The 25772-nt window shown below is 45.9% G+C and overlaps 1 protein-coding gene across 2 annotated transcripts in view; it reads left to right on the top strand.

Annotated features, from left to right (window-relative positions):
- The first annotated feature begins 5408 nt into the window (after positions 1–5408).
- LOC120846625 (ATP-binding cassette sub-family G member 1) overlaps positions 5409–25772 on the top strand; it is a 56470-nt gene continuing 36106 nt past the window's right edge. Inside the window, exons 1-3 of one of the 2 annotated variants that reach the window (XM_040218463.2) lie at positions 5409–5496; positions 12632–12703; positions 24639–24866. In XM_040218463.2, coding sequence (XP_040074397.1) covers positions 24785–24866 — 82 coding nt within the window. In that variant the 5' untranslated portion in view covers positions 5409–5496; positions 12632–12703; positions 24639–24784. Of the gene's footprint in view, positions 5497–12631; positions 12704–12729; positions 12750–24638; positions 24867–25772 lie in introns of those variants that run through there. The other variant, XM_042291680.1, reaches the window with a different exon arrangement.

Raw genomic sequence — 25772 nt, 5'->3', positions numbered from 1 at the left:
ACAGCAATCAAGCAAAAAACAATTGAATATATCTCGATGACATACGCTGACTGTCTACAAGTATACACAGACGGGTCAGTAAATCGCACCAGAAGAGGCGGCACTTCCGATTTCTATATGCCTAGTTTACAATTTAAATGGAGTGGACTACTCGATAAGATGGTATCGTCAACAATAGCTGAAATGTATGCGATTGTAGAAGCGCTCAGTATGATAAATAAGCTCACACCACAAAATGTGGTTTTACTAACAGACTCTCGCGCTGCTCTCCAACAGCTACAAAGACCCCAAGAAACGTCGAAAGCAGCAACGGCAGCTAAATTAGCTACAAAAAGACTGAAAGCGAACGGTTTCAAAATTTACTATCAGTGGATACCGGCACACATCGGGCTACGAGGCAACGAAAAAGCAGATCAACTTGCTTCCGCCGCTCACAATTTACCCGCTAGCATTAAGACCCCAGAAGATACTTGGAATTTCTACAAAACTATATACGACCATACATGCTCGTTATCCATAGGCGACTCCTCTCCGGTTCAGCCGTGCTTAACGCGAAATCTCCGCCGCGCAGACGCCACTCCGCTTTTCCGTTTACGTACAGGGAGTGCACGTACAGGCTAACTGCTGCACCGCTGGAAAAAGTGAGATACCGATACCTGCAGCAAATGTGGAGTAACCGAAGACCTCAATCACATGCTTGACGATTGTCAAAAGTTTAAGGAGGAAAGGAAAACATTCTCGGCTGAGTTGAAAAAGCAAAACTTTCTTCCGGAACTCGTGCTACGAGGAAATTACTTCAGAGATTATTTTTGAACTTCCTGCGAGCCACTGGCCTACACACTCAACTGTAAAGGGCTCATATACTACAAACGTGACAAAGACAACAGTGGAAATTTCTGACCACTAACTTTAATACCTCCTCTAATCTGTTCATATCTATTCTCTTTCTTTTTATCTTCTCATTAATTTAATTTTATATTTTTCCTTTTGCACGTGGGACAATGTCGACCTAGTGGCAAGACTAACTCCAGCCGGATTTTCGATTGTTTTAATAAAACGATTTATCTCTCTCTCTCTCTCGCGATTTCTTTCTCTTTAACGCATTCACATCTCTGCTGTCGGAATGTTCTCATTCCTCCTCTTCAGACTTCTTTAAGCGATCTTCATTTGCTTTTCTTCTATCCCTGCCTGAGGCTCATGTCACTCCACAGGAAAATATTCTCTGAGCTGTGCAGTGCAACGGAAGGGGCACTAACACAGTTCTGGCCTTTTTCTTCGATGGCTAGGGCTTCCAGCAGTTCACGGGCGAGTTTATTTTTATGTCTCCCCACATTGTTTAGGTTGCACAACGTTGCCTCACACTGGCATGCGCGACAATGGACTGCAAGGTGTCCTGCTGCTGTCAAGTTTCGTAGAGATGTTGGATGTTCCCTGGTTCTATCGTTAATACCCTGTCCCCTGCCCGATATAACACCTTCTATCGTTAATACCCTGCCCTGTCTGCCCGATATAACACCTTCCACATGTTAATGGAATGTTATAAATGACTTTTTTTTTACATTAAACGTACCTTGTCTTGTGTGCGATGCCACATGCCTCTTGGTACCTATGTTGGTTTTCGTTTACCCTGTCGCACATTGAATACACCCTGTTCAGCGCGGAGCTTATCACTTGGACCCCTTGCAGGCCTGCGATCTTTTTAGCCGGTAAATGATGCCATGAAGATATGGTGCTACCACTATGGGATTTCCAGTCCTTTTCTTTGTTGTTCGCTCGATGTCTTCCTGTCCGCGCTTCAACTTCTGGGAGATATTTTCACATATTGATACCAGTAGTGTTTCCGGATACCCAGCATCAAGTAACCTAGATTTCTGAGTGTCAAAACGCCTGTTGATCTGGTGATCACAAGACTTATTTAAGGCAGATGTTAGTGCTGTGGTGGAGACCCCACGTTTCACATTCTTTGAGTGTTGGGATTTGAATGAAAGAAACCCTTTGCAGGACCTAGTCTGGTGACTCCAGCGGACGTGGCCATCTTTAAAGTCTAAGGCAAGATGAAGAAATCTGATAGATTTGTTTATGGGTAGTTCATGAGTGAACTGAAGTACTGAGCAGCTCTGTTCAAAGCAACTCATGACATACTCGCGGCAACTGTTGTCTTGTCCTTCTACCTCCGTGTCACAAAGTATTAAGAAATCATCAACGTACCGGAAGATGAATTCAATCCGGGGATCTTTCATGCTTTGTTGGATAGCAAGTCCGCATGTTGCGAGGAACATATCGCTGACGTAAGGAGCTACTCGAGACCCGATGCATACACCCCTTTTCTGCACTTACTGCTGATCTTAATGGGACACCACTGTCGCAGTCAGGTAAACACGTCGCAATTCCAAAAAGCTGTCGAGGGATTCCTAAGTGCGGATGCCAGCCGCACTTAGGAATGATGTGAGACCTTGCTGTTCAATTGTTTCTCGGGGTATGTTTAGGAGGCCTGCATGGGGGTAATACATATCTTTGGAGGCTGCATGGGAGTAATACATATCTTTGATGTCAAGAGAAGATCTAGAGGCAATGTTAGAACCATTTTCCTGAAGAAAGGAGATCACACTTTCTGAGCTTAGAATCTTAAAGGGGTCTTGTACCTGCACTTGGGACAGTTGTTTGGCCAGAAAGGTGTACACTTGTGCTTGCCAAGTATTTTTTTCTGACACAATTGCCCGGAACGTAATTCCCCCTTTATGTGTCTTGGCTGATACAAAGACCGACAGTTGGTCACTCATCGATCCTTTGATGTAGTTCTTTTTTAATCCACTGGAATGAATTTCTCTGCGATGGCTTGATTGGCTCTTTCAATGTACCTCCCTTTATCGAGGACGACGAACCCTGACTCCTTGTCTGATACGCATAGTTTTTGAACTTTGGTCCGCAATTCCTGCACTGTAGAGCCAAAATTCATTTTCTGGTGTAGAGGGTTCCTTAGGCTGGCAAAGCAAGCAAATCCTTCATTTATGATTTGCGATGTTTTCCTTTTCTTCTGGAGCTTTGGCCGCGATATGTCTTACTAGTGCAACCTTGTCAACAGCCTTAAGCTTTGGTGGTATTGCCAAACTTTGGACCCTTCTCTAGTACCCTCTTGGCTTTTTCTGTAAGATTGGCGTCAGCGATGACGCGAAGCGAAGACCTTTTGGTATTTGCTGTGGTTCTTCTTGCTAGCTGGTGTTACCATACTGGGTGGAAATGTTGCGTCCACATGCATTCGGTTGTGACTCTCGTCATTTTCAGTTGATCTAGGAAGAAGTTGTGGCTGAGGCATTTTACTCTCAGGAAATTCGTGAGTAAGCGGACTTGCCGCCGTTTCGGATAAAAGAATTTTTGAAACCCGCTGAGAATGCCCTTCAGACGGCAAAAAATTCCGCACGTCATCCAGGATTATTCTCTTTTTGATACTACGTGAGAGCGTTTTTTCTTGGCAGACTGGCGTTGCGATCAGGAGACAAAGGTCATGCGGTTCGAGGAAGTTAAAAGAAGTTAAAAGAAACGAAAGGCGTGCTCAGAGAACTAGAAAGGTACCTTGTTACGGGCTTAAGCTGAGCAAATTGGTTCATTGCTTGTGAATGGGGCCAGCTGAACATGAAAACTCAAAAAGTTATAACATTCGCACCTCTGGACTAGCAACATTTAATGATGCCTCTTTTTCGTTTTCTGCTAATCCTTGATTCCGTTTTTTTTTTCTCTACACTAAATCATTTTTTTTTTATTTTTTTTTTATTTTTGCACACGTTTCGACGTTTTGCGCGCTAATTTCATGTTCAGTGTAAAAGCGCAAACTTTATATTTTGATCCAGATATATTTCTTACCTCCAGCGATGGACTTTCAAAGTGCCCTGCGGCAAAAAAAAAAAAAAAAAAAAGACGAACGGTCAATTCTCAAAAGCGAATTCTATATAAATTCTGACTATTTGCATAGTCCTAGTAAAGGTTCGTCCCTTGGTTGAATAGATGATGACTGCCCGGCGGTGTCTTGCGGGGCCAATCGTTTGATGAGCCTTGTTCGGTGGGTGATCAGAAGAGTGCGACAGATGCGGGAGGACTTCGTCTAAACCGTTTATTTAGACGTGACGAGCTATTGTACACAGTCTATACAAAGCAAAGGGAATTCGCCGTCCTCCAAATTAGTCCAAGTCCAAGCCAGAAAGGGCTTCTCTCTCCCCTGTCACGGACTTTTGAAGACGCTGACCCCCTCACTCTCGGGTGAGGATCAACCAATCATTTCAAAGCTTTGCTGGAGCCACGTGATATCCACCGTCCAATAGTTGGCAAGGGCGTCGATACACATTCGTTAACTTGCCAACGGACTACAGCCGACAGCTCCGTAACTTCGTCCGTGCATCCCGTTGCAGACATAGCGGCGCCTCTCCAGAACCCCCAGGTTGAAACCCAAGAAGCCCCGTAGAATGCGCAAGCCTCCAGATTCAAAATAAAAAACAACATCTCTTCCCGAGGGGTCATCCCGATGGGGGAGACACAGGAAGACGCTCTCCAGGGGGCCGCGTCGGCAGAAAGGCCCACGCGGTCCCCCGTTAGAAAAGCAAAACTACACAAAACGACCGGGGAGGGAGCATCATACACGCCGCCGGACAAGACGACCGTCGCCCGGCCGATCGAGAAACCAGCCGTCTTTTCCAGAACCCTTACACCTTCCCCCCAAGACTGTTTCTGGTCCTTCTTGGACCTGCTAAACAGTTAATCTAAACACACGTAAAAGAAGTAAAACTAGATAACACTAACGTGAAGTTCTTCAGAACCGACTCAAAGCGTGCAAACATAATCGTAAGCTGACAATAAAACAAAACACATAAAAACAACAGATTCTACTTTAACAAACCGGAATGTCCCAGTGCAAACATAGAAAGGGGCCAAAACGCGTGCGTGACATCCTGTCGGCTGCGCCAGTAAAGTTCTTGTTGTGGTGGGGAGAGACGTCAGCTGTCGAAGATCCTCTCCCCGATCGTCGCTGCCACTGCCTCGCCATCGAAGTCACCAGCCGCGATCGGGGAGAGGATCTTCGACAGCTGACGTCTCTCCCCACCACAACAAGAACTTTACTGTCCTTGTGAAACTTGACATGTTATAAAGATTTTGCAAGCAAGTATTTGTTTGCATAATTAATCATAAATCTACAATTACATTCGTTTTTTTTTTTTTTACTAAATTTCACAGCATGAGTGAGATGCTTCCGAATTTTGTATTTCGTAGAACTCCTGCATCATTTACTTGTCAGAGCTCCAAGCTCTTCACAGTGTTGCACGTCTGGCAGACATTTATCACTGCTAAAAGTACAAAAAAAAGGTCAAGATCCTCGTATCTCCGATAAACGCAAGCATCGAACGAGTCACTTCCTATCTCGCGGCACCGAGCAACGTACTCGGGACCCCTTGCAGCTTGCGTCAATTTTCACACTCGCCAAATAACCCAGAGCACGCTGCATGGACTGAGGTATGTCTGGGTCTAAAGCCCGTTGACGCACTCGCGTTTCCTTACGAACGAGCTATTAGAATATTTTACGACGAGAAAAAAAAAAAAACACTGGCAAGCTGGCGCAATCTATAAAATGACCTGGAACTAAATTTCGCTAGAGGGAAGGTTTTGCGGTATTTTCGATGTCAGATGTGCGTACTATTTATGAGGAATTGTCGTTTATTACGTTATCGAAAGTTTTTCAAGATTCGAAAGAAAGAGTGATGCGCGAATGAAGATAAGAAATGTAGGGAAATCCCAAATATTGCACAGTTGCCCGATAGAAGGCGCTAATGTGTTCTCTCGTCGTAAGAGATTTTAAGAGATTTTAAGACATACGTTCGGTAGTCGCATGTGTGTGAGTCAACCTTAACTCGCTTAAAAGTCGCGTTAATTGCGGCGAAAAAACTTATTTTGGATTGATGTCGTTCCAAGCTGGTGGAAAGCGTTTTGCTGCAAGAATACCGTATCCTCACGGTGCTCGAAGAGTGAATTTTCCATACCAAAAACGCTCGCCTGAGTTCAAGGGTTTCTCGAATGACCGCAACTTCTGGTTTAGACTTTTATCGCATGTAGTGCCGAGTAGAGTTTCGACGCATGTTGTTGTGATTCGGTAACAACTTCGAAATATTTTTATGTTCCACCAAAAATAAAACGGCCCTTTCCGAAAAGCTGATTCGTTTAGGTATTGAAATACCTAGCCCGGTAGTTATGTTGAACACCAAATTCAATTCGGTAATTCGGCAGTCATCTCTTGGGTTTAGTAGCTGCTAGGTGCGGCCCACGCGTATTTCAGGAATTAGTCACAAGAAAAAAATACTAGAGTGACTCTGAAAAACGATAAATGATAAACTCCGTAGTGGTGTGCAATTATTCTGTAAACAAGGAGCCACTGCTGGGACGTTGTAGATAAGAAACCGTAGGCGTCTCATTGACTGAAACTCTGTGGTCTAGTAAAGTGCCTGCGTTTCATCGTCTAAAAATGCTTTCCATGGATGAGAATACGCAGAGAGCGTGATCATGCAGTGCAACCCCGACGGTAGACCGATCCGACTAGCGCGTATCATCCACCTGTCCTTTCCTCTTACTCTCTTATCCGTGAATATCGTACAGCTGGCGCAATCAATGCGGAGCGCAAGTTCGTCTGCTTCTTTTGCAGAATTTTCCGTGACGTCACAACGCCGAGCTCTGATTGGCTCTCATTGACAAGGATAGTGGGTGGACCTCAAAGCAAGCTGCCTCGAGGTCTACCCACTATCCTTCGCTCAGAGCCAGTCAGAGTGCGGGGTCGTTCTGACGTCACCACAACCCCTACAAAAGAAGCAGACGAACTTGCGTACCGCATACCCCTTAGAAGACAAGGCCTGCGGATGACGTCATCATTAGTGGACCCCCGATTCGCCTCAAGCGCCAAGCACGCCAAAGCTGGACGAGAGACGTTGCAAGGCGGCAGACGCGTCCGTCTTGGCGTCGCCACGCGATAACGTCGCGCTGGATATGAGACGCTGCAAGACGTGCTATCAACGATGTTAAAGCAAGGTAGGCGACGCTGCGTTGGTCCACTAGTGATGACGTTTTGGGAAGTTGAGGCATAGGCTTGTCGTTCGGGTGGTATTAGTATTTTGGGCTCGTTAAAAGAAAAAGTAACGAAATTCGTGACTCGTTACCTGCAAATAAAAGGAAAGGGTTACCGATCTATCTTACCTCAAAATAAAAGGAACGCGTTACCGCTACCGGTAAAAAGTAACACACGTTACTTCTCGGTTAAATTTTTTTTTTAAATTATGAATTAGCACGGTTTACTACTTTCACGGTACAGGTATGCATAAGTGCCATATTTCAAGAAACCTTATGTTCATGTAAAAACTAGCTTTTTTTACGGTTTCACCTAAATACTCACCAGAAAAAAAATACGCGAAAAAACAGAAAAATTCACATGACTTGGCGATTCAAAACACGATAAGAATTTGAAGCGTAATTTGTTTAAGTTTTGAAAAGAAGTAACGAGCAACGTAACTACGTTACCCGTTACTTGAAATAAGTGACGTAAGTACGTTACTCGTAACTGTTCTGAAAAAGCAACCAGTTCGTTACTACATTGGCGAAAAAAAGTAATGCGTTGCTGGTAACGCCGTTACTTGTAACTTGTTCCCGATAAGACTTGGTGGCATTGGCCCAACCCGAATTTTCCCCCCTCCTGCCGGTCAATTTTTGTCTTCAAGAAAACAATTAAATCTTGTTTTAGCTGTGTCTAAAAACACACTCCGCGCAGTATCCGAATTTTTTATCATCCTCCACGCCAGAAATTGGATTTTGAACTCTTCCTAAAACGCGTCCTCAAAAAGCAGCATTTTTGTTGGCAACAATAGAAACCGCGGAAGCTCTGACGTAACATCAGGCAAAGAGCCGCGTTGGGGTGCCTCCCGACTGCTGTACTCGTTTCATTTCTTTATTCGTTTTACCTTGTTGCTCTGTCAGACTATATCTTCGTCAATTTAAGGGAACTTCTGTTGTGCGGTTGGCTGAAACAACACTCGGACGGCAGACTAACGATGTCCTGTCACCGGGTGAAATAGAACCGAGCTGTCCCCGTGTAAATGTGGCCACGACCTGTCAGGTTTCAGATTAATTTCGGTTTCGCTGTATAAATATATTGTGAAAATGCAACTGTCCCTCTAGCATTCATTTTTCATGATCTTGCAAGATATTTAAATAGTCTAAACGTATAAATTCATGACAGAGCCCACCTTTAATAAGGTTTTGCTTTCGGTTGCGGAGCATATACATTTTTGTGTGTGTGTGTGTGTAACTGCTGCTCTACGCTCAATTCCTCATGATCTCACAAGACATTACCTTCAGATGCCTACGGTGACAGTAGAGCATCTTTTTTTAATCCTGCCTCCCACAGTAATGACTCTAATCGATGTGATTATTCTCGAGGACTCCAGCTTAGTCCTCAACACTAATTTATATGGCGTGCAGGTACGCCTGTTAGTATAAGCAAGTGGCGAAGGAAATATTTTTGGCGCATCTCGTGCGTTTATTTACCCACCAATGCGCTCGAAGGATCGTGGCCCCTGCATGGCTCACATGTTTTTTGTTTTTTTTTTGCAATTTATATTGTCCATTGATTGGTGAGCCCTTTTTACATTTCTTACTTTTTTAAAGCTTGCTGATGTTCTAGTAACAACCAGCTGTTTAGAGTTATCCCACATTTTAGACGTCTTTGCAACCATCGTTATGATTAATAAAACAGTGATGGCTGATGCGAGCTGGTGTAGATTAACCCTTTTCTTGAACCACCTGAGACTTGGTGAAGAACAAAAATAATCCAAAGTGAATTTTCAATTGGGTTCTTCTCGTTCTCTACCAAGTCTCAGATGGTTTAGGAAAATGATAGAAAGCGAGTATTTATTTAATTATTGCGGTACAACTAATTCGCGCCATTATTATCTCATCGTCGACTCAAGGTTTCATAGATTGTCCTGCAATTTTTGTAAATAAATGTGATACATAGATTTTTATTTTTGAAATTCACATAAAAAACATCCCTTGCTGGGATTTTGTTCAGTTTGGTTCAATACATAAACCAAAAAAGCATTGAAAAAAAAACGACAAGTTTTTTTGTTTGTTTCTTTGTTAAGGACAACCTGGATTCCAATTTCAAGTTCGATGTGCAATATATGTAATAAATCTGTAGCACGTGTCAATATTCTGCTCCAACTAAAGCTGCTTATTCTGCTTTTTTTTTAATATTATTAACTAGACTTCACGTGCTGGGTTCGAAGGTGCAAAGTTTTTCTTCGCGATCTCCAAAATAAAGTCTCTATTTTTTAATCAAGAGTTCCATAATTTCTGTCGTAAAAAAAAAATAGCATCATTAGACTTTTGATGTTGCAATCTTGCTGAAGAAAAAAATATAATATTTTCAAATATTAAGAAATAATAACCTTGACGCTTTCTTACAGCAGTAATGACGGGGTCCTGAAAGCAAAAAAGTACGTTTTTGGCGTCCTACACCTACCACCAAAAGAATAGGGATGATAACGTGGTAAAGCTGATGAAATCAAGGAAGTAGTCTAAAACGAATATGCTATATACGATCATCATGGCGTCAGTGAAGAGCTCTAATCAAATCTGCCCACAGCACAATTCGTCCTGAATGCAAACAAACTTTGGAAGTAGCAATGGTGTCAACTAGTTTCAGCATGATATTTCTTTATTCATTTTAATTTTCCTCGAGTCTAGAGGTGGCTATATTTTTTCTACAATACTACACTAGGAGCGTACCAGGGGCAAAAAAGGTTATCAATATAAACATTGGGCGTGACCGAATTGCTACGTAGTATAAGGTCCTTTGCGGACTTATATTGTACCAAGGAGGCTTCTCTTCGTTTTTCCTAGAGCGATAAATGTAGCTATCTAGGGCGAACGATATTCGTTTTCGTCTTCGAAACGACCTTTGCACTGCGCAATCGATAAGGACCGTAAGAAACAACGAACAGAACGAGACTGGGATACTTAGACACCTGAAGATACATGATAAAGCTGGTCAACAAGGTCAACGCCCGCGTTGACCTGCGCGAAGGGCAGGTCAACGCGGGTGCAAACAAAAAGAAAAGCGAAGAAACAGAGAATCACGTTTAAACGCTAGGTAAAGAAGCGTTCTTATTGAACACCACCACCAACTCATGTCTTTCCTAACCCATGTTTGCAAACAAACCATTGCGCCCCTAGCGGCGCCAGGTGTTCTGCGCATGCGGAACCGTTTGTGGGCAGAAGCACGGCGTTCCCTGTCAACAAACCATCCGAATAGTATGTTGTTGACCCGGTCTAAATCTCCATTCTCTTTTTTCTTTCTTTGCGTTAGGATCGTTAATTTAGTGTTTTCCTATAGCAATACCTGACTGCATGTCAGTGGCCTCGACGAAATGCACAAGGCTCGTCATACCGCAAATATTTCGCATAACTGGTCGCGTACGGCGATCCATAAGTGTGAGTGCCATGCTAAAGCCGTATTCACAAGATGCGATTCTGTTCGCGTTTTTCAGTAGCGTTGTCGCTCGTGCTCCAAAGAAGAGCGTGAATAAAAACTGCCGAGCTCGACGTCGCAACTAAAGCTCCTAAGCAGAACTGCACCATTAATCAGGCATAGCAAGTCGACGGTTGTCACCGGTTGCAGTAGTCAACATCACCTTCTATCTTCATTTTACACCCAGCCTATATACTGCAGACGTCCTTCAAGTTTACGCGTCTTTAGAGACCTACATTTGCTTCGTATCGCAGTTACCACGTCCTCGGAGCGTAGACCGTCGACATAATCTACGAACCATTTTTTTTTTTTTTTTTGAGGATGAAGAGGTTTGGTGCAGTGTGAGGTGTATGGGCATCTTTGCGATGCTCCCGCATTCATGTTGGAACACTACAGTAAATGTTGAAACAACAAGACACACCTCAGTGAATTCTCCCTTGGAAACATGCATCTCGCACAGACGCTCATGGTCCGACGATGCCTCGTTATCCCTTTTAACGCGATATCGTTAAACAGCTCGTGTCGCAGAAAAGTTGACGTAGGTGGCGTCGTGAGGGGAATATCCTTATTGGTTGATGGGGTCATGACGTCACAGCAAACATGACCTTGCGCGGGATTTTTAAAAAGCCCCCAACGGTAACGTGAAACGTGACGTCACGCGTGGAATGAAAGTGATTAATAGATGACATGTAACGTGAACTAAGCGTCACCGAATGTCTCAAATGATTTCACATCATTAAGTAAGTAATTTTTCCTTAAAGAAGAAATTTGAAGGATTTTACGCGGGATTTCAAGTTCCAACACACGGCTCGTCGGTTGCGAGCCAGGCAATGCTACGGTCTAGGCCACAGAGACACGCTTGCACGGCTTGGGAACAAGCGGGAGTTTTTATGCTTAGCTATCGCGTTTTTGCAGCTGCTATCCATGTTTGCGGGCGGATCTGGCAGGCAGAAAACACGTGAAAACGGATCTTGACCCATTTCCTAGATCCTTCAGCAAGGCGTTTGTTCGCGTTTTTTAACCTTTTATTCAGCAAGGCCAAGGTCTATGCAGGGCACTGGGCACTTTGACGGAAAGACGACATTTTGACGAAAAGGCAGCATTTTGACGAAAACAGAACAAACTGTGGTTCGACTGGCGTTTTTGTCCCCAACCCGCTTAGTCCGTTTCACATTATGATGGGCCGCAACAGACGCTACCAGCCTACCCAGCCAATCCAGCGCTGTAAACATATCACGTGACAACGCACACTACGTGTCGCTGTAGCCCACCCGGAGGTCACGTGACACCCATACGGCATTGGATTGGCTTTGGCTTAGGCATTCACCGCAGTTCATCGTATTGTAAAATGAACTATGCCAAAACAGCACAGGTATCTGTGGTTCGACATAGCGTTTCTTCCCCGCACCTCAGACCGAAAGGGCGCTCGAAGCACCATCACCGCGACGTGGTGCAAGAAAGTTGACTAGGTCTTATAATAAGAAAGCTATAAAAAAGGCACAAAATGACGAGAAGAAGGTCCCGTTTTCGTCCTTCATATTGAGTCGTTCCGATATCTTGCTACCAGTGTAAGAAGAATACGACCTGTCTCCGTGTACAAGGACGTCAGGTTTCTGTGAACGCTGTGCTGTCGCGAGAGTAGATTAAACCAAGGTGCTCGAGCTGTCGACCGTTTCCGGTTTCTTAGTGTTTATATATCACCCACTGCCGGCAGAAGCGCGAGAGGCAATGTAAGGAAGAGCGTTGAAAACGGAAGAAGCGCAACCTTTGGTTTTAGTGCCGTGGTGAATGAACAGGTACGTACGGCTTCTGTCTGGACGGTCCAGTTTTTATTTACGGCAAACTACAGTGGACGAGCCATTTCATATAATTCAGCACTGTGAACGTGTAATTGACGTTGGCAACGTTGGCTCTGTGACCTTGAGTTCTTCCTTTACCACTCGACCTTACAATGTCTGTCGAAGTGTAGCTCACACGGCCACATGTAACCTACCCGCGGGTTGCTCTTGTCCAAGAATATCGTGGTTGCGACGAGCCTACTGCACAATATTTGACCTGTAGTTTTTGGTGTTGTTGTTGCAGATTTTCCTGCCGCGACAGCGTCTTAAGAGGTGTGAATGACAGTGGTCCGCCGTTATCAACCTCCCAAAAAAGGTGCGTGCCGCGAAACAGCTGATCGGAATCCTGCGATAAGACTACGGTAAGGGTTAGGCCGGCAGGAATCAAATTTGGGTTGCCACTTCAAGCGGCACTTGAACGTTTGTGGGCTCTCAGTTTGGTTGCTGAAGTGTGCCACATATTTCGAATTTTAATAAGGCTCACCAGGAAAACGTGTTTTTTTTGTGTTTTTTTTTTCTTTTGTGCGTCTTGTTTTGATGAACCTGGTCTGGTGGTTGGGGTGCGGAAGTCGGTGAACGGTTGGTGGGCGGTTGGTGGACGGTAGGTGGACGGTCGGTGGACGGTAAGTGGACGGTAGGTGGACGGTCGGTGGACGGTTGGTGGAATGTCGATGGACGGTCGGTAAACGCTCGAAAGGCGGTTAGGGGACGCTCGGACGACGCTTAGTAGACAGTCGTTGGACGATCCGTGACCGTTCGGTGGACGGTCAGTGAACGGCCGGTGGACTTCAACACCAGCATGCTTAAGAAACGCCAGGCGTCCAGCCGGTCTTAGAACGAGAATGTCAGGTGTTGATTAGGTTGGCAATCAGGTCAGATGAACGCGGAAAAAGACAAGAACACGAAGGAAAGGACTGGACATTCACACCGCTGACTAAAGGTCTGTTCACACGATGCATCTTTTAGGCGCGCAACAGTTTCGCGACACTCAAGTTTCGCGAAATGTGCTCGTTCACACGTACCGCTTCACGTGCAACAACACACACCGATACACCGTTATGTGTGAGCTCCGAATCAGATCGCTATATATCTGGGGACCTGCTTTGCGCATTTTATGCAGTCAATTCACTTTAATTTTTTTTTTTTCACATACTGCACTACTTGGAGCGATCTCGCGTGTGCGCTAAGCCGATTGAGGCGGCAACCTGTATGTGCAGGACATGTGCCGGTGCCGAGCCCGTACGCAGCCAATTCATTGCCAAAGCTCCTATCAATGCACATGGTATTCATAGAAACGCTACGTGCCCAATCTGATTACTTCTCGGCGCCCATGTCTGCCCCGAGTTTACTGTGCCAACTGTTTCAGAGAGCGCACATTGTTTCACGTTCGCTTGTAAACAAAGGAAACTTGGTTTCAGTTTACTCGATGGTCTCTTATCCAGCGGTATCGTCGCGACAACAACGCTATGACCACTATTCTAATCTCGCCAACTCCCGCCAATTGTCTTCGTCCATCGCTGAATTTTTTCCCGATTTGCTACTCACTTTTCCTTCAGTGGTGCTTGACGTGCATGCGGAAGCGCCGGTAGTATCCATCGTTCCTGGTTTCGGTTTTTTTCGGATTTGGCTCACTACAACACCGGCAGTGAAGTGGTCTTCTTAAACAGCTCGCTCCCCGCTCAAAGGCCACGTGAGAGCGTTTCTGAGCGGCCATTGGCGGCGCCCTCAGAGTGATTGACAGGTCTCGGCAAAGTTTCAGCAAAAGCTCGCTCCAGAAGCGAGGTGTGCGCGCAACTTTTTTTAGATGCGCGTGTCCTTTTCGGACTCGTTCAGACGGCGCAACCATTTCGCGAAACTACATTTCGCGACACTAGATGCGCGAGAAAAATGCATCGTGTGAACGGGCCTTAACAACTGACTTTTACTTTTTCCTCATCCCCAGCCTAGGCCTTTTCTCCTTCCTCCTACGGCTCATGAAACACGTTTAAAAACAACATTTTAGCTTACCACTCAACGGGGTGTGGCAAACCGCAAAAATTGGCGTTCTTTTTCGTGAATTCTAATCGACGAGGTACTCACGCAATCTTCTCCTTTTTCTTCAATGGCCATGGCCTCCAGCACTTCACGCGCGAAGGAGTTGTTGTTTCTATGAAGGACGGTCATGCTGGTGAGCTCTGCGTCACATCCACAGGTCCGGCAATGCGCTGACAAGTGTACCGCTGATGTAGTTTTCACCAACGCTGCGTGCTCTCTTGCCCTATCGTTTATACATCGGCCAATTTGGCCGATGTAGCTCTTCCCGCAAGAGAGGGGAATACGATAGACGACCCCGGTTTCGCATTGGGCATACTGTGTTCTGTGGGCTGTGTCACATATCGGTTGTTGATCACGTCCCTTGTTGACCCTGCGGCACATGGCGTACGCTTTGTTCGGTGCCGAGCAAACAACTTGAATGTCTTGCCTGCCTGCGATATTTTTTAGTCTGTGGGTCACTCCATGGATGTAGGGCACAACCGCGATTTTGCATCGCGTTGGTGGATTCGCCGCTTTCTCGCCGCTTGCTGCTCTCTGCTTGAGTTTCTTGGAGAGGCTCTCACATACGCTATACCTAACAGAGCGCTCGGGTAACCCGAATTGCGTAGTCGAGTGGATCTGTTTTTTAAAGCTTGTCTCACCTTGATGATGGCAGGACTTGCTTAGCGCAGAGAAAAGAGCAGTGCTCGCTACACTTCTTTTGACGGTCTTCGAGTGGCCAGACTCGTATAGGGAAGAAACTCCTTGCACGAGCGGGATTCGTAGCGCCAACAGATGTGACTTGCTTTGAACTCCAAAAGAAGGTACAGGAACTTGATCGACATCTCCAGTGGTAGTTCGTAAGTAAACACCGATTCCGGGCAACTTTTCTGGAAAGAGGTCAAAACGCTTTCGTTACATCCGTTCCCCGGATCTTCCACCTCAGTGTTGCATAGCACCCAATAGTCATCAACATACCTAAAGATGGCTTTTACTCGCGCGTCATTCAGGTTCTCTTGAGTTTTCCTGTCGGATGCTGCAAGGAACAAATCGCAAAGATAAGGAGCGACCCGAGAGCCAATACACACGCCGCTTTTTTGTACGAAGTGTTGCCCTTGATGGGTTACCACTGTCGCTGCCAAATACACACTGAGTAGTTCCAGGAAGGTGGCAGCAGCGACAGTTCCGTACTTGCAAAGTTGCTATGCTAGGAGTTTATTGTGTGTATTACGACAGTTTCGCCGAGAGGCTCGGCTTCGTCAGGAGATGGCATACATGTGAGGACATCAGACTGCGCAGAGCAGTAAGCGGCCAATGGGGCGAGAATGACGTGACATCAGGAAAAATAAAAAGATATATAAAAGAAAACAAATATATTTTAAGCAAAACCAAGCGCCCAGTAAAAAAAAAATTATAATAAAGTTTGATTTGAGCGCGTTTTTACCGTCACGGCGGCGGGTTCCAAAGCTAAAGAGGCTTATATGAAATGCCCGATACTGCGGTGGGTACAATAGGTCATAAACGGACGGCACAGGCTCTGGAACGACATCTTCGGTACTAATTGCCCGTAAGCCTAAGCCGATGTGGGCGTCCGCTTTCGGCGACGGTCACCCCACCTCCCCTCGGGCGCCGCACGCCGCGGAAGAGAGGAGAGAGGGGAGCAAGGAGAAGATCGCGGGGCAGACGGGCGCGGGGGAGGGGGGGTGGGGGGGGGGGGGGGGGGGGCGGAAATTGCCACTGGATAGTTCCAAAGACGTCATCGTACCGGACAGTGAATTAAAATTTTAAATTGAAAAGATAAAACCTTCAGAATAAAAATAAAAACGAATACAGATGCCTATATTTAATTATATATATATATATATATTAGTGATGGACCGAATCTGCCGAACTTCAGATTCGGCAAAGTTCGGCAAATGCCGACCTTTTGTCGGAAAGTTCGGAAAAGATTCGGCAAACATTCGGCAAATGTCTGCGCACGCGCGAAAACGCGACGGAGCCTCGGATTGCAAATGAACGCCGTGCAGTCGTGCGGTTACCATCGTGCACTGTAGTACAACCAGCGGTTACGGCGCTGTCTGGGGTAGGCAACACGGTTACTATGCGTTTGTGAGCGAGTGTGGTTCTGTTCAATATGTTCTGCCTCAAGAATAGAAGATCGACAAGTAATTTACGCAGTCCACTGCGCAAGTGACAAATGATGCGGTGCATTCTGAAACATTGAGATATTGGCCGACAATTACTTTAAAGCACTCCTCGGAATTATAACAATTCTGTTTTCGGCTCAGGGGTAGTGTGTTCCAAAACAAAATAATATTGCTTTTTCAGTTAGTGTTATTTCATGATTTTCAAGTACCTGCATAAAACTAAACACACGTTGCACATTCGACATTCACTCTTCCTATCTTCCGAAACGTTCGTGTGTGTCCTAACACCAGAAACAGGCATTTTAAAGGTGAAAAACGAGACGTTGCGAATATGGGACGCACACTCAAGTCGAAGAACATGCATATTTACAATATTATTAATCTCTCTTCTGGTGAAGGCTCAGCAAACGTTGCATTCGTTTTCGCGCACGAAACGGTGACTCCCAGAGAAAGCAAGAACGCAGCCACACATGCAGGCTTGCGGCGATGATGCCTCAAAACAGAAACTCTCGTAGCGTGATTCGTGACTGCGCAACGCTCGCTTCTACCCAACCTCGTTGTCACGCCACTTCTGCGAGGAGCCACTAGAATTGCCAGTAAACACACAAAAAGGATACCGATACAATTATATCGTAGAATATCACCTTATTTAGTAAACATGTTGCATTTAAATTAAGAAAAAAAAGAAATATAAACCTTTTTTTCGCCAGAAAGAAACGAAATATCAACGAGTCTGGTAACAATGTATTCTTGCCGAATCTTTAGAAAAGTTCGTCAAAAGTTCGGCTCTGCCGAATCCCAAGATTCGGCACCGAACTTTCGATTCGGCAAAAGTTCGGCCCATCAGTAATGTATATATATATATATATATATATATATATATATATATATATATATATATATATATATATATATATATATATATATATATATATATATATGTTAGCGTGATTATTACTCTTATCTCAAATTTATTTCAATATCGTGAAATTCAACCAACTCACCTGTATCTTTCCTAGTTTGTTTATTTTTTTCCTTCAAACATTTATGTATCTATTGGAATACCTTGGGCATGCAAGATTTGGAAGATAAACAAACAAATTCAAACACTAACACCAAAACTTCATATCAAAACACAAGAAAGGTAAAAGGTAGTATTATTACCTAATCGCTACCCTGACGCGCACGAAAGCGTTTAAAATAAGCCTCGATTACAATATCATCAGCCAAATATTTCTACTGAACTAAACTCGAAAAAAAAAAAACTTGCATAAATGAGGAAATGACGCAGGTGAAATGGTCAATTTCCCGCGAAGGATTCAAACGAAGTGTTGCTAATGATATCTGTGTTAAGAGAGCTTGACGAAAAAGAAAGCGTGTCTATGAATGCGATGAAAGGAGGCACAAACCAAAATGCCTCAAAGCAAACTTTGAAAAAAATGGCTTTTTTTCTTTTTCTTTTTTATCGACCTTCTCAACCACTGACAGCTTGAGAATTACCGGGCATCTTTCTCAGATATCTTTCCTCCACACTCTAAAAAAAGCCCGTGCGTTTGCTTTCCCGCACAACACTCGGGGAACCAATCACCGCAACTTACAGAGGCAGCTCGGCGAATGATGATGCCGAAACATATGTTTAGACCAAAAAACGCAGTCTGAGTTGTGACATTAAGCGATGCAAAACGTCACGCTTGCATTGCTTAATGTCACAACTCAGACTGCGTTTTTTGGTCTAAACATATGTTTCGGCATCGTCATTCGCTCAGCTGCCTCCGTAATTTGTGGTGATTGGCTCTCCCGGTGTTGTGCGGGAAAGCAGACGCACGGGCGTTTTTTAGAGTGCAGCACAAGCTCGTTGCCTTTCTGTGTGCTTTGGCCGAGCGTGCGAGCAGCCAAAGGTCGGGTCCAAATCATTGGACACCCCATCTCGAGCTCCAGCGTCCGATTGCCCGGCCGAACTGTGACGCAGCGCTCGTACCCAATCGTCGCGTCCAAAAGTGCCCCCATTTGTCCACCACCGTTGCTGATATACTCCCCGTTTCACTTCAAGTCCGACCGCAGCTAACTCCGCGACACAATGGAGCCAATCGCACAGTGCCAAAAGTGCATCGTCACGTCGCTCGTCGCCTTTGTGCGTTTTGCTGTCACCGGCTGTACTCGCTTTCGCTTCAAAAAGCGTAATAATCAAAAAAAATTCCGGCTCTTTGTGGAGCATTACTAATTTTCCCCTAGGCGTAGAGAATTAAGATATATGTATGTGCGTCCTAGATTTGATAAGTGTTATCTCATGGAGATGTACAGGTTTCAAACGCCAAAAGCATCGCTTCTTCTACCCACAACCGAATCCTGTGAGGCCTATAAACAATGTGCAAGACTTTCTTCTTTTTTTTTCTTTTTTTTTTTTTGGTAAAATTAGTCCAGGCTAATCACTCACACTGGATGTGCCGCAATCTGTCGTTTTCTTTTTGATTTTTTTTTTTTTTTGTGTCGGGTTGCTTTGGCCGGTGATTACAAATGCGCCAAAAAATAAGCGCCGTGACAATGCACTTTTTGAGGTTGCTTGATTGGCTGCATCGTACCGTTGCATCAGCTACTGTCGTACTTGAAGTGAAATGAAGTATATAGCAGCCGAGTTGGGGGCACCTACTGTACACTGCCCTTAGGCCATTGACCCGTCGTGGCTGCCTGTTAACGTTCCGCCATTTGCGACCGCGCTCCGCCATGCGCCCCATTATACACGTACCTTGGCGGTATACTTGCGCTTTCGATGGAACTCATCCGGGGCTTTGTTCAAATGAGCAGACGACAGGCTGCTCAACAGCTGCATTGTGGGGTCACTAGACTTCACTGTGTATGCCTTTTCCGCGAGAGCGAACGCCGTAAACGAGAAAACAAAAGCTCGCTCTCGAGTTTTCTTGATTTGTTTCGATTACGCAATAAAGAAATATACGTAATCGACAGGTCAACACTTACCGCTAATGCTGAATTCAGTTAAAATTAGACAAGTGCTGACTGGCGCAAGTCATTCTTATTCGGAGCGCAAGTTTGTCTGCTTCCTGCACAGGGGTGGCGATGATGTCAGAACGTCGAGCTCTTATTCGCTGACTGAAAACTCAAGGCATCTAGCATTGACGTCTACCCACTATCCTTTCAATCAAAGCCAATCAGAGCTTGGCGTCGTTCTGACGTCACCGCAGCTCCTCCGCAAGAAGCAGACGACTTGCTGTCCGGACAGCTGAGACATGCGTAGTACTTAAGATGTTTCTAATATATGCTGGCAGAAACTAAGGGGGAGGACGATACGAGAGTGCGAGGTGAGGTCAAGAGGCCGAGCTCTGGTTGGAATGTTAGTTTGCAGACGTAAACCTAGCTGCCTTTGTCTCCGCTGCACTCGTCAAACGCGTTATGACGCGGAACGCAAGCATCCGCTGTTTGGCTATCGTATTCGAACGCGTTCGACGAGTTCAGCAGAGGCAATGGCAGCTAGCTTTACGTCTACCCACCAGCATTCCAACCAGAGCCCGGCATTCTGACGTCCCCTTGCACTCTCGTCTCCTCCTCTTCCTCAGTTTGTGCCCACATAAAAGCATTGTTTCATTTATTTAAATTTATTAGGTTGTTGTTTCTTTTTACCCGGAGTCTGCTAAACGGCTAGCGTAGGTAAAGCTCTTGCGTACGGTCCACTAAAAGTGTCTGATAACAAAGATGTTAACTCAAACTTGCCTCCTATACTGTGTGCGCCCCCTACGTTGTCGAACAGAATCAATGTGGACGCATTACGGTTATGCTCCACTTGATACCCGCCGATCCTCACTTGCAACAACGGTGGATGTTGCGTTAGACTAAAATATACTTGCTGAGGCAGGCCACGGGAGCCACCATGCCGGACCGCGTGACCCGGGTGCAAGACGGGACCACTTGTCCTCGTGGACGGCTCTCCCTCGTCCTCCTCGGGGGACTAGTAACCGGCACACCCTTCGGGAACATCCTTACTACTAGCACACGTTCGCCCCTCCGGGAACGAACCTCCTACTACCGACGCTCCGGACGTGTCCATTTCCTACGTAAGCGGGCCCAAAAAAGTGGCCGCGGGGAGTCTCGTCGGGGGATGGCCATGCTCCACAGAGTTATCTTCCTTTTGTAATTCTTCCTTTTTCCGCGAATCTGCCTATTGCGGCAGCGCCAATACAGTGGACTTTATTGAGTGCAACGTGTGTCGGCATATAAGTCAATAATAATAATAATAATAATAATAATGGTCATTCCGTTTTCAGCAAACCCGTATTTCCCAGGCTTACTGTGATGTTGCTCGTGTCCCCTCGACGCAACATCAAGGTAGTTATCGGACAAACCCGCCGTAACCGCAAAGGCAGCGTGCTGTAGAGTGGGTTTGACAAAGCAGTCCTTGGGTAACAAAAGAAACCCTCAAAGTTCGAGCGTGCACACGCAGCTAAAGCGCAATATAAGCCTTCGGGAGTGTGCTGGAGCCTGGACATCTCAAGGGGAGTCCCTGGGATTCTTGTCCTGTCAGTGAGTGACCATGGAGAACCACAAAGAGAGCTACGGACAAGGGCGAAACGAATGGGTGGATAGGACAAGCGCTTCCGCTGTTCGCTTCTTCGACTCGTCCTTGGCCCTAGCGCTCTTTGTGTTTCGCTATGTTTAGCCAACTAGCCCAACGGTTGATACAACACCCGCTATGTCGACAACACGACTGGCACCGTCTACGCTATAGTTGTGTCGACAGGAGCTTTGTTTTTTGGAGTTATCGATGAAGAAAAACAACAGGTGCACTCGATGTTGCGAGTTTTACTAAAACGACAAATGAACTGGAAGAACTCAATTTCTGAGCAAAAAATAAGGCACGAAATCGCAGTTTCATTTACGAGATGCCATGAATGCCACAAAACTGACACTCGATCCGAGTCAACAGTCCAGTAATAATGGCGGTCGGGCAACCCGACGGCTTCCAAATTTTTAAAATTCCCCGATAATAAATACATGGAATTAGAGTCGGTAAACTGGCGCCGCCCCACTCAAAACGGTGAAGAAAAGGCCCATTTAACTTCGATTGCCCGGCGTGTTGAATCACTCCCTAACGTTAATAAGCAAATATACTTGCCTTAGTTCTTTTCTAGGTAATGGCAGTCGACCAAACATTTGTGAAAAATGAGCATCAATCATCCATTGAGCTCGCAGCCAGAACAAGCGGCCACGTGGCCTAGAGTGCCTAACCTATGCCACCAACGTTAATCATAGCCACGCTCTGGGGTCGGAAAAGTAGAAAACGCGTACTGAGGTCCAGGTGTTGTTAGAGTTCGGCTATTCTCACCGCCGCTGTTGTTGGACACAGGCCACTACCCGAGTGTCCGACGAGGCCTTGATTCTTAAGAGCCGAGGTCGAGTGCTCACGCAGTTCTCGTGTCCAATCCATGAGACGCGCTCGAACATCGTCAGGCGGGTAATTTCAATCCCACAATTACGTCATCAAGCTTCGCGAAGGCAAGACTTGCAAGAAATAGTCCCCTTTTATCCTCGCAATTTCACTGCGACCAAGAACCTTCTGAATTAGTGGCCGTCGATACGAGTATACTTGCGCCAGACGGACCAGTTCGCCTCTGCAAAGTCATGAGCATTCCACCTTGATATCTTTTCAATACCCCTTTAACCTGCTGTGTGGAACGTACCTAGGGTGCCTTCATGTGAAAAAAAATTGCGTCCATCGTAAAAAAATTTATATGTAAAAAAAAATTTAAAAATATTTAAATAGTTTACAAATATACATACAAACAAAGCTCATGATTTTTAAGTGTCTTTTTTGTATTTCAGGATACAAAAATGAGGGGTCGAGCCTAAAAAAGAGTTGTTAGGTTTAATTATCTTTTTCTAAAAAAAATTGCTAATTACGTGTCCGGCTTGGACAAAAACTTATATGTTTTGTCACCCAAAGTGTGCACTGCGGTTGATTTAGGAAGTCCGAATGAATCGAAAAATTTAAGATCATATGCTAGAAAAAAAACACGTATAAATATTCTTTTTTTTTTTTTGCGCGCGCGCGACGATCAAGGACTGGAATTTACTGTCCTTCGACTGTATACACCTTCCAAATATTTAGTGTTTTAAGTCTTCTGTTAGAAAATTGATGTAACCCAAAAGCGCGAAACACATGCGCGTCAAAACTGTCCAATCCGGCGTGCGAACTGTCGGAAAGATGGCTGCTCCGAATTGCCGCACAAGACGGTTCGAGACACATGGCTTCCGACGCGTCGTGGCGTCAGTCCGTTCAGCCCCGCCCAGTTTTGGGTAACCCTCTACCGAATTGATGGATGGATGCTAATGAATGTATTTATAACGGGGGCTAGCGCGCGCCACCTAGCCTAGATACTTAAAATACTCCCCTCGCCCTTGGTTTTCCTGACTTTTGAAACAAACAGAATATTTTTATTACATTCTATTAATGTGTGCGTGTTTACTTTTCAGCTCAACATCCCTTATTCGCGATAGACCACAGCGGACCTTAGGAGCCATCCCAGCGAAGCGAGCACTGCGTACAAACCACGTACCGCGCGCATTGCTGCGTCTCTTCCGAAGCTCACATAACACTCACACGACATTGGAATGGCTCGTAGTGTCCGCTGCTGTCCATCCGAAGATGAAACGGAGTATATTCGGATTTCGACGGCCTCGATCGGTCCCAGAAGGCCGGCTTGCTATGGCGCGCGAAATCAGCAGCTTGTTTTGTGCGCGCGGAAAAACTCCCCGGTGGCGTTCATTTCCTTGAGGCCCGCTTCAGACAGTGCAACTTTTCCAGCAATTTTGAGGGTGCTGGCGGGTTGTTCCTTAGCTTTCCCTAGATCGACACGGATTGCTGAGATCGGGTCCGGCTCGAAACGGACGAGCAACTCGAACAACTCGGAGCCGTTTGAAGCGGCAGCAGCCAATCAGGGACGCGATATTTTCACGTGACGCCCTTGTGGTGCTGGTGATGACAGCTAAAGACTTGGTTCTGGTTTGAAATCAATCGTTTTTGGAAATAAACCTTTTCAGAAAGATGAGTTAGTATTCTCAACGCCATTCGAAGATATAAAAACATGTTTTTAGCGCGTAGCTGGGCGTCTAAATAGTGGAAAAAAATTCAAAGTGAATGATGATGATAGCAAGTCGTAGCAATTCGGTTGCTGCGTGTGAACGCAGACGGCCCGTGTTGCTGGTGTTGCAACGTCAAGTTGCTGGGGGAAATTGCTCCGTCTGAAGCGGGCCTGACAACAACAACTCGCGTCGCGTGACGCAGCGCGCACTGCCGCATCCGCTTCCCCGAGCCACGTAGCGCCTCCTCGCCCGATCGGTCCGAAAGTCACGCGACAACATAACCTTCGCGCCATCCGTGCTGCCATTGGCTGCTGCCCTCCGAAAATCGGACAGTAGTGCGGCGAATATCTAGCAAGTTGGTCGCATGCCGGCGCCGGACGGAGCCCCCTTCCGACGCTCCGGTGCGAGGAAACCCTCGCCTCCGAACGTCGTTCCGGCGGTTTGCACGTCGGTTCCGACAGTTTTGACACGGATGTGTCTCGCGCTTTAAGCTTGAACTGTTTAAAAAAAGGAGAAAAATCATTCGCGATCTTAGGCGCCCGAGAATTACCTTAGGCCATCGTGCGGCTCCAAAATATCCGAGTTTTCTCGACATACGTATTTATTATTATCAAGTTCCTACGAAACACTGTCCTTTCAGTTCGTCTCCATCCACCGAAATTCGCGTTCCTGATTAAACAATATCGCGTTCTCTCGCACACACCATCACTCTGATGTCGTTGGGGAGACTTTCACGGGAAACGGGACCAACTACGAACAAGCAAAGGGGGCGGCGCAGGCGTTTACTCGAGATCCAATCCGTCACAAAAGCAGCGTCCCGGACGCGGAACTTCCTGCGAAAAAACGTCGAGAGACCTCGTGCGCGGCAAACAAGGGCAACAGCGCGGGGGGCTCTCCGTGTGTGTGTTCAGCGAACGGCCTCGCTTGCTCAACGGAGCAGTATACTGCAGCAGGTCAAACAGGCAAAAATTGAGTTCTGTCAATGCTCGTTTCTGCTTTCAGATCCGCTGGAGCGAAAAATGAAGAGGGAGAGCGTTCCAGCCCCGTGACGCGGGGCATCGCGACGGCGCAGACTTTCCATTTCCTTCCCCCCGTTACACACACACGCAACATACACACTTCGACGCGGCTGACATTTTAAACTCCACATGTCGGCACTGTGCCAGGAACGGCTTGGAACCTCCCCCGGCTGCGTCGCGGTACCGCCAGACTGCGAAAGCGCTTCGGAAGGTGAGTGACTCTTAAGACCGCATCACACCGTAGTACATCGTCAACACTATACTATAGAAAGAGCGCCGATGCAGCGCTCACTTGAACGTAACAGTGGTGCCGTGCTGCATGAGTGCCTATCACTAATGTAATGCCCAGTCAGCGCTGTTTCCAAACAGCTAATACCGCTGAGTTTGCGTTTTCGTATACCTGAAAATAAGCCTCATCTCGCGCCTTTTCTTTTTCTGTTTTAACGAAAAATTAGCAGGTGACTGAAATAAAGAACTGTGTATTTATATGCAAGTCGCTGAGTGTTAAAAAAAAAAAAAAAACTCTTCTTCAAAAACGTGTAGCTCTTTTATTTTCTTATAAGACTCTGAGCCCTGATCACTATTGTATAGAAGGCTGGATCGCGGATCGGAGGCTTGTCTTGCTGAGCGCCTTAACTCGTCAAACACAAAGTTGGGGCCGAAGTTGACGGATCGCACCGATTGGTCTATCACGACGATGACTTTGCGCTTTTTTCGCCGACGTCCAATAGGCGCGCTCCGCGAACTTTCAGCTCCAACTTTGTGTTTTACGAGTTTAGGGCCCCTGGTGTTGAGTGGCGCCACCGGCGGCCATCGCTTGACACCAGCTAATGTATGGGAGAATTTGGGAAAACTGTAATTTCTTACCTTAGTTCGTAGGTTGATGTCGACGATGAAACTTTTATCGTGTTTTCCGGGAATGACGATTAGTATTCTGGGGGCAAATATCAAAAGCGTTAGAATAGAAAAAAAAAACTTAATAAATGTTTACCGGTTAAGGTGTTAGGGTTGCGACATTGTTGGGCGTAAACTGTGATACAGTTCAATGAGAGAAGGGTTTTCGAGAGTCAATGGGGTGTCGTTCCTGATCTCGAAGTTATCGGAGCTTAGCAGACGA

The sequence above is a fragment of the Ixodes scapularis genome, unplaced genomic scaffold (genome assembly GCF_016920785.2).
Source record: "Ixodes scapularis isolate PalLabHiFi unplaced genomic scaffold, ASM1692078v2 PGA_scaffold0__279_contigs__length_252992795, whole genome shotgun sequence".
NCBI classification, from domain to species: domain Eukaryota; kingdom Metazoa; phylum Arthropoda; class Arachnida; order Ixodida; family Ixodidae; genus Ixodes; species Ixodes scapularis.
This window is presented reverse-complemented; position numbering and strand designations above follow the sequence as displayed.